Source organism: Ziziphus jujuba, chromosome 3 (assembly GCF_031755915.1).
Source record: "Ziziphus jujuba cultivar Dongzao chromosome 3, ASM3175591v1".
In the NCBI taxonomy this organism is placed as follows: domain Eukaryota; kingdom Viridiplantae; phylum Streptophyta; class Magnoliopsida; order Rosales; family Rhamnaceae; genus Ziziphus; species Ziziphus jujuba.
This window is the reverse complement of record NC_083381.1, coordinates 13,340,510-13,349,907: the sequence shown is the minus strand read 5'-3', so window position 1 is coordinate 13,349,907 and position 9,398 is coordinate 13,340,510. Positions and strand designations below refer to the sequence as shown.

At 27.0% G+C, this 9,398-nt stretch overlaps 1 protein-coding gene across 1 annotated transcript; it reads left to right on the top strand.

Moving 5' to 3' along the window:
* Positions 1-1,350: 1,350 nt before the first annotated feature.
* LOC107422011 (phloretin 4'-O-glucosyltransferase) lies at positions 1,351-3,201 on the top strand. Its single transcript, XM_048478275.2, has one exon. It carries the CDS (start codon positions 1,757-1,759, stop codon positions 3,173-3,175), a length of 1,419 nt encoding a protein of 472 aa, XP_048334232.2. The 5' UTR covers positions 1,351-1,756; the 3' UTR covers positions 3,176-3,201.
* Positions 3,202-9,398: the final 6,197 nt, after the last annotated feature.

The window sequence follows — 9,398 nt, the reverse complement described above, 5'->3', positions numbered from 1 at the left end:
AGTGAAGTATACGTAATTATCAAATTAAAATTTCAAAGCATATTAAATTTGGATCGCCGAAATTTTTTCTGTCTTGCTTGCCAAGTCCAAGTTTATAACCTCTCATTATTAAATTTTCCCATGTTATGGAACATTAAATATTCAGGTACTCTATTTTCCACATGCCAACATATATATACACGACAAAAAGTTCAATTTATGACACAAGAAGACTTTACGTGTATATGTCTTCTTCCTTGGGGGACACAAATTTCAAACACACATTGGAATGCAAAAAGAACAATTCCAATTGACAACTGCGATCGAGTAATATGCATAAATATTTATATATATATATATATATATATATTATATAAAATATTGCAACTTCAAATAATATATAAATTAAAGTAGGGTTGTTGATGAGCTTTCAGAATGAAAAATTACATTTACCTTAGGATTTCTTTTTTGAGAAAATATTTAGCTTAGGCTGTGATTTCAGTATTTACGGAATTTAGATCTAATAGCAGTCAATCATAAATATAATTTTATTATGTTATTAAATTTATATTTTAATATTCAAGCCAAAAAATAATAATAATAATATTTTAATAACAATGAATATGACATTCAATTATAAGTAATTTTAGTTAGAATATTTTATAAATTACATGTAACTAAAATATGTGTATCATAAATTATATATATCTCATGAATTATATGAACCAAAACTACAATTAATATTTTTTGAAATGTATCATTGAAGAGGTCATAAACCACATCTATACTATTTTTTGGCATTGTAATGGAAAAATGCAATACTATTGAATATGCTTTCAGCTAATAAAAAAAAAAAAAATACCAATTGCATTTTGAGATCAAATTTGATACTAAAAATGTGATTCATATTTTTTGCTATGTACTGTTGAATAGCTTATAAACCACATCTATACTATTTTTTAGCGCTGTAATAAAAAAATGCAATATTATTAAAAATGTTTCGTAGCTATAAAAAATATATATATATATATATATATATATACTAATTGCATTCTGAAACCAAATTTAGCATAAAAAATACAATTAATACTTTACAATATCATTGAAAAGCTTTAAACTACATCTATATCATTTTTTGACTTTGTAATTAAAAATATATATAATATAATTAAAGATGCTCTTAACTAGCAGGTTGTCATTTTATATTAATAAACATATCTATTAATCACTAAGGAATATTTTTATCCAGGAAATTTTATGTCCATAATTCTATCAAATTTATACATCACACAAACTTGTCATGATGTGTTGTTGGTCAAATGTGGACAAAAATTTCCACAGTTATCACCACAGTGCATGTGAATAAGACAGGTAAAAAGATAATTATATAGATGTTTGTCGCATTACATGTATAAATACAAATTTTGCCAAGCAAGCCTTGGTGAGCACGTCTGCACGTGTAAGACAACTTAGACTTAATTAGTATATTCTATATACATGCATAGTCCATATGACATTGAATCAAGTGCTTAAACATCCCATAATCAAAGTACAAGACGACGAGAAACTCCATTGCACAACTACTTCCTCACTTCATTAATTCGTCACCTCAAACGTCACCATTTTCTCCTATTTAAATCCCCCCCATTTTCCACTTCTTCACTATGAGCACCCAACGACTCTCTTCTCTTCTCTAATCTTTCATTTCTTTGCAACCCCACTAAAATTTTCCCAACTCTCTCACCACCGCAAGCTCCCTTACGCGCCACCTTCAGCGATGGTGAAACCTCGATTCATCCTTGTCACATTCCCGGCACAGGGCCATATCAACCCATCTATACAATTTGCCAAGAGACTAACTGCCATTGGAGCCGAGGTCACTCTCGTAACTTCGCTCTCCGCCTACCGCCACATGTCGAAAGGCTCAACTCCCGCCGGTTTATCGTTCTCGCCGTTTTCGGATGGTTACGACGACGGTTTGAAACCCAGCGACGATTACCTCCACTTCAGGTCGGAGATGACCAGTCGTGGATCTCGAGCTCTCTCCGATCTCATCGTCTCTGCCGAAAACGAAGGCCGACCATTCACTTGCTTGATTTACACGTTGCTTCTTTCATGGCCACCATTGGTGGCTCAAGAACTTCATGTTCCTTCAGCAATGCTTTGGATTCAGCCGGCTACCGTGTTCGACATCTATTATTATTACTTCCATGGCTACGGCGATACTATCAGGGAGAAGATTGAAAACCCTTCGTATTCGATCGAATTACCAGGTCTGCCACTGCAGCTCACTGGCCGTGACCTTCCTTCTTTCTTTGACGCTTCCAATAATTACCCTTTTGCCATGCCATCATTCAAAGAGCAGTTCGATTTTCTTGACAAAGAAACCAACCAAAAAATGCTTGTCAACACATTAGATGACTTAGAGCCTGAGGCTTTAAGAGCGATCGGGAAGTTCAATATGATCGCAATCGGACCTTTAACTCCATCAGCTTTCTTGGGTGGGAAAGATCCGAGTGACAAAGCATTCGGTTGTGATCTATTCAAACGCTCGAAGGATTACAACCAATGGTTGAACTCGAAGCCGAAAGGTTCAGTCATTTATGTGTCGTTCGGAAGCATTTGCGTTCTTTCGAAGCGACAAATGGAGGAAGTAGGATATGCTTTGTTGGATTCAGGCCGTCCGTTCTTGTGGGTCATTAGAGAAAAAGTAAAGAAAGACGAAGACGACGACGACGATGAACAAGAATTGAGTTTTAGAGAGGAATTGGAGAAGCTGGGGATGATAGTACCATGGTGTTCTCAGCTAGAAGTTTTGTCGAACAATTCGTTGGGTTGTTTCATGACGCATTGCGGATGGAATTCGACGTTGGAGAGCTTGGGCTCTGGTCTTCCAGTGGTCGCATTCCCACAGTGGTCTGATCAAGGAACCAATGCAAAGCTGATAGAGGATGTTTGGAAGACGGGAATGAGAGTGAAAGCCAACAAAGAAGGGATTATTGAAAGAGATGAGATCAAGAAGTGTTTGGAATTGGTAATGGGAGATGGAGAAAAGGGTGAGGAAATTAGAAGGAATGCTAAGAAATGGAAGGATTTGGTTAGAGAAGCTTCAAAAGAAGGTGGGTCTTCCGAGAGAAATCTTAAGGATTTTGTGGATGAGATTGTTTATCCCAAGAAAGTTGTCCCCCCATATTGACATAAATAGAATCGGACTTTCCTTTTTTTTTTTTTTTTTTAGCTGAAAAGATAGTATTGGATCTTGTGTCATGAAAATGTATTTGCATATTAGCTTAGATCATATATATGGAAACTCAGTGCCCCGCACATTTATTCAAGGTGTAATGATGATGTAATTGTCAAATATGCTAATAACATGATTTTGAAGAAGTATACCAAATAGCAATTGCGTTTAATACAGTTAGCCTGTTATTTGTCAAAATTAGCAAATAAAATAATTTTGAGTACTTTATATATATATATATATATATATTTGTCATGAAAACTTAAATATTGATTAATTATATGTCATTATGTTTTTGTTGATGGTACCTTGATTGTTATGGTTTTGTCAAAAGTAATTTACATTCACAATCAATTAAACTTATGAGTAGTTTAATACAAATAAGTATTCATTACATTTCAAAGCGTATCAATTATTATCATGTAGAAGCTTTAAAACATAAAAAAACAAAAGGATAAAACTCATCTCCTTATCTAATCTTTACTTAACATTTTAAAGATCTTTATACAAGTAAATACATTAACAATTTGTATGGACAAGATTTTTTATATATGGTTATTTTTATTAAGCCAATATCGTAAATACATTATATATTAAAATAATAAATAAATTTTAAAAGACTAAAAATATTAAAAATAGTGTGATTTTGAAAATAATAAAAAAAATTAAAAGTCTTTATAAAATACTATAAAAAATAGATTATTATACAAACTTCAATCCTGAAAATAAAATTGTAGGTTCATTGTGTCTATTGCTTTCATAATTGTTTTTTTTTTTCCCTTAATTTTTTTAAAATACTCACTGCCAAAGTACAATTTTAAATACATAAAAGTTGAAACATTATTTTTTGTACGTTTTTCAAGAAAAAGAACAATGTTATCAAACAAAAAAGTAATCAAATAATTGAGTTTTCAGAGTTTGAGGAAATTAATATACATCAAAACAAAACATTATGCTTTGACAAAAACATCTTCTTCTTTTTCTATCTTCGTCGTGGTTCTCTTCCAAATTTGCTCTTCATATTTAAAATCAAGTACACCAGTAACCAAACCCCACATATTGAACAAAATACATATATGCACTTACCACAAGTTTGTAAATTTAAAATCTTCCTTGTTAAGTATATTTTTATGCAATTTGACCAAAAACAAAGGAGATGAGGATTATACTAACTAACTATGAGAAAAGATGTCAAATTTAGGAGAAACTAATTAAGAAGCAAGCAACACTTTCACAGAGCAAGAACGACTAATGAAAATTACCCAAAATTATCGAACACACTTGAACAATCATCATATACTACCAAGATTAGAGCATTTATGCGTAGTTCATCTTCATTTCTTTCCAACCAAATGAGTACTATTGCTAATCTAATGTCTTTGAATTCATTGCAAGTATTACTAACATTTCTATATAATCCTAATTATTCTGAAAAAAAGTCTTCAAGATTTCATGTTTACTCTAAGTTTTACCAAGCTAAAATGCCTAAGAAAATAAATAAACAAATTGACAAGAAGAATATCAAGAGGAACCAAATCATACAAAATATGGAGAAACTATAAAGCAGGGAAAAAATGAAAAAGAAAGTAAGAAGATTGAGTACCAATCTGTAGATTGAAAATATAAAAAACTGATACAAACTTTGAAGTAAACTACAGCTTTTTACAACATAAAAGGTATTATAAGCTGCATAATGAAAATGGAGAAGGAAAACATTGTAAATACCAAAAGTATGAGGAAGATTGGCAGCACTAACAAATTCTTTTTTATAAATGACAACCTTAATTTAAACATCCATATATATATATATATATATATATATAAATATAGAAGACGAGATTTAATAAAAAGACCTAAAATAATATTACATCCATTTTAAAGCCATAAATATGAAGAATAAATGTGTAAAAAATCAATATTAATTAATTAAAGAGAAAACAAGTAAAATTACCTAAAAATTATATTATATCCATTTAAAACCACATATGTATATACCAAATTTGTAAAATCAACATTAATTAATTGGAAAACAAGCAACAAATAGTAACATCACATACTTAATAAAAAATCATAAAAATTTATAAAATTACATAAGTATCATCTTACTTTTTATTCACACTTACAGTATTAGTATAGATATATACATTATTTCTTTATCTCATTTTTTTTTTATGTTTTTTCTTTTTCTTTTTATTTTTAATTTAGTAAAATATTTTATAGGCTTTTATATATCTTCCGTTTCAGCAAGCGCGTACATATAAAACAGTCTAATTGCTCCTTTAGATTAAATATTGTTATAATCACAAGGAAAAAAAAAAGAAAAAGAAAAAAAAAAAAACAGTGTAATTGGTTAGCATATTTTTGGCCACACTTGGAAAGAAAAGTAAAAGAACTTATTTTCTTTCTTTGGTTTTATCAATGCATCTTTCTATTCTGGTGGGCAAGTTTGGGTCTACTGGACTCCTGATCAATGTTGAATGATATTCTGATCTGATTAGTTATCACTTCTCAAATTTAAAGAGTCGATGGAGGTCACATCTAGTGGAGAGTGCTTTCACAACTAAATAAATAAAATAAAATTGAGAACACTTCTTCACTTCTTTCATTTTTTTTTTTTTTTGTTTTTCCGGTGCGAAGGAGAACACTTCTACTTTTCATCATATCCATGATATATCTTTCATTGTCCTGTCAAACTTCAATGTTGTTTTGTGAACTGTTTTTATTTTTATTTTTTCCTTCTAAATTTATTTCAAATTTTAAAGTTTGATCAATAAATTTGATGAAATTAACATGCATATTTATATGATCTTATTTGAAAATTATTTAATTTCATTTTATGTTAGTGTGTAATTTATAACTAAATTTTTGTAAAATTTATTAGAAAAAATAAAATATAATTCTAATTACTAAGATTCAAAAAAAAAAAATTATTAGTAATATTTCAATTAATTGAATAAGGTGCATGCATCTTAAATTAATTAATGAATCCAAGACTTTAATTTTATGACTCGATGAACTGTATATATTTTGTCAATATCAGGTGTAAGTTGCAATAAATTGCCCAAATAGTTGTTGAAATTTCTAGCTACACTTTGCTAGAAATAGACCAGGAAAGGAAGTGAGACATGAAGCAAAATTTGTACCAAATCCTTTTTGCGTTCAACTAATTAATTACACGCCTCCGTCTTCCATAGCTGTACGAGTTCCGTGCTTTCCAAATGTTCTATCTTGCACAGAAATTGTAGGGAAAGAAAAACCACTCATAATCAAGAAAATTATGTCCTTTGATATATATACCTAAATTCATTTAATGCCTCATAGGAAAGAAAAATATATATTTCTATATATATATATATATATAATGAAAATATATCATTATGTGCCAAACAAACTTTTATTAAATGCCAGAAGATTTTCTGAGTTGATATTATTATTATTATTATTATGCTGTGGATGGGAAGATTAAATTCAAATTGGAAACAATATTTTTTAAATTTTGTTATAAGCTGTTCATGAGAGGACGAGACTAAGCAATTAAAAAAATCCTTCAATATTTTAAATTTTAAGTTTATGATTAAATTCATCATTGAGTTTTGTTTTTATATTTCTTGTATTCATCTAAAGGTGAAATAAAATAATACAAAATAAATAATAGATCTATGACTCATGTGTTCAGATTCACCTGTCCACAATGACAACCCTATCCTGTTCCATGACGTCCTGTTAACTCTTTTATTTTGGTGGCCCCTAATCTTATCTCTGCATTCCAAACTCTACCATGCATCCCTTGTTGAAAAGACCAATATATCCTCCTTATATGTGAGGCCAAATATTCTATGCTTTAGAGCAACTGGAATTACATGTATTATTTTTGGCATATGTCACCGTGCAAAAATTGCACAAGTTGGTTATTTTTATTATTTTAATGGTGAGAGGTAGAATTTACTAATGATATTGTTAGTGTTAAATTTGATATTAAATATGTAATTGGCAAAATTTGCACGTCAGAGTCACAGTCAAAAAGTTGATGGAATCATATATTTCTTTGATTAAATTTATTTTTTAATTAATTAAAATAATATTCAAATGTGGATTCTATATATTTTATACCTTATGCACATTCTTTCTCTAATATGGTTCGATAATTTGATTAAAATAAAATTTAAAATTTAAGATTGACATTAGTATTTATTATTAAAAATGCTCTTAGAATATTTTGCACTAAGAAATATCATACATGCACGTATATAAAATATTTTTTATAAAATAATTTCCTTGAAAAAAATGTTTCTACAGCCTTTTATGAAACATTCTTTTAGAAAAATCTATTTTTAACAAGATGATCTTATGGGAAAAGTTATGGAATGAAATCGAAGGATTAATTATATATATATATATATATATAGAGTGTGTGTGTATGTGTGTGTGTGTGTTTTTTTTTCAGTTTTTGAATAGTTCAGGAGTTATTAATGTTGTGTCAAATAAAAATGAACACAAACTATCTTCATTCATTTAGAATTTTCTCCCAGACTTAGATTTAATTATATCAAATTTGTGAGGATCTAGGTGGCGTGGGTGGGATCCATGTTGAGTGGTTCTCAGTTTGATCGATTTCATGGCTTTGTTCTGGTTTTTCCTGTCCTATGATCTACGTAGTTTCTAATCCATTGTATAATCAAGGTTATTTCTATCTCGTTTTAGTTTTAAATTAAAAAAATTCTAAAATAAGATTATTTTTAATAAATATATAACATAAATGAATAGATCACATAGTATTTAATGCTAATTTTATTTTTATTTGTTTGAAAGATTAAAAAAAATAAAAATTGGTAGATGAATAATATGGAAGATTATTTATGTTAAACAAAGCGTACAATTTTTTTGAAAACTAATCTATACAAGAAATAATAAATTAATTTTTAAAATTTTTTTCCTAAAGGATAAAGCCCAAGATTTTAAATATCAAAATTTTTCTCGAAATTCTGTGAAATTTTCTTTTTAAGGGGTCAAAAAAAATTTAAATTTCAAATAAAAATAGGTTAAATTTCTATAATATCTATAAAAAATTTTCAAGTTTTGCCAAAATTTTCATAAATTTTTTTTTCAAAATATCCACATCAAATTCTTGATATTTTGGATAAAAAATTTATAATATTCATCAAAATTTTAAAAATTTTTCATATAAATTTTTGAAATTTTCATAAAAATTTCGAAATACCTATAAATTTTTTTTATAAAAAATTCAAAAATATTATTGATATTTAATAAAATATTTTACCAAATTAAATTTAATGATATATATATATATATATATATATATATTATTTTTTGATTGTCTTTTAAGTATTTAATGATATAAATAAAATAAAATGAATTAAATTCAACTATCTTGAAAAGTTCTATTAATTGATAACATGTATATATATATATATATATTTATACTTGCAATACATTTGTTCTATTAATTGATAACATGTATATATATATATATATATTTATTTATACTTGCAATACATTTTGTATAAGATAGATTCATTAGAATCTCATAATTAAAAGTTAATAATTGACTATATAAAAATAGAAAATAATGATATAAAATAATAATATGGAAATACAATGTTATGTAAAATTGATATCGATGGCATTTAAATTAATAATACTGAGCAAATAAAAAAAAAGATAGGATATACTATACAAAACACAAAGATAATTATATTTAATATAAGATCTTTATAGTTGACATATTAATAATTATATAAAAAATTATTATAAGAAAATACATCTTTCAATTGTTGTTTTTCACATTTTATATTTTAAAATGAGAACGAGAAAGATATCAATAATTTTAAATTATCTAAATATTTTATGAATATTGAGATGATATTTATGAAATAAAATGTAATTGTAATGGTTATTTTATCTTAATTAATAAATAATTTTATCAAATATGTATATATTTTTTTGTATATTTTTATTAATAATAGTTTATTTATAATTGTTACTGTTTACTATAAATTAAATTTATTAAAATAAATATAATATTATTCAATATTTTTTTAATTTTTATAATTAATTTGATAATTGATTGTACAGTAAAAATGATACTAAAAAAAAGTGATGTTCGAAATATTTTATATTCTAATTTAAACTTTTTTTCGTATAACATTTTTTTTTTTAA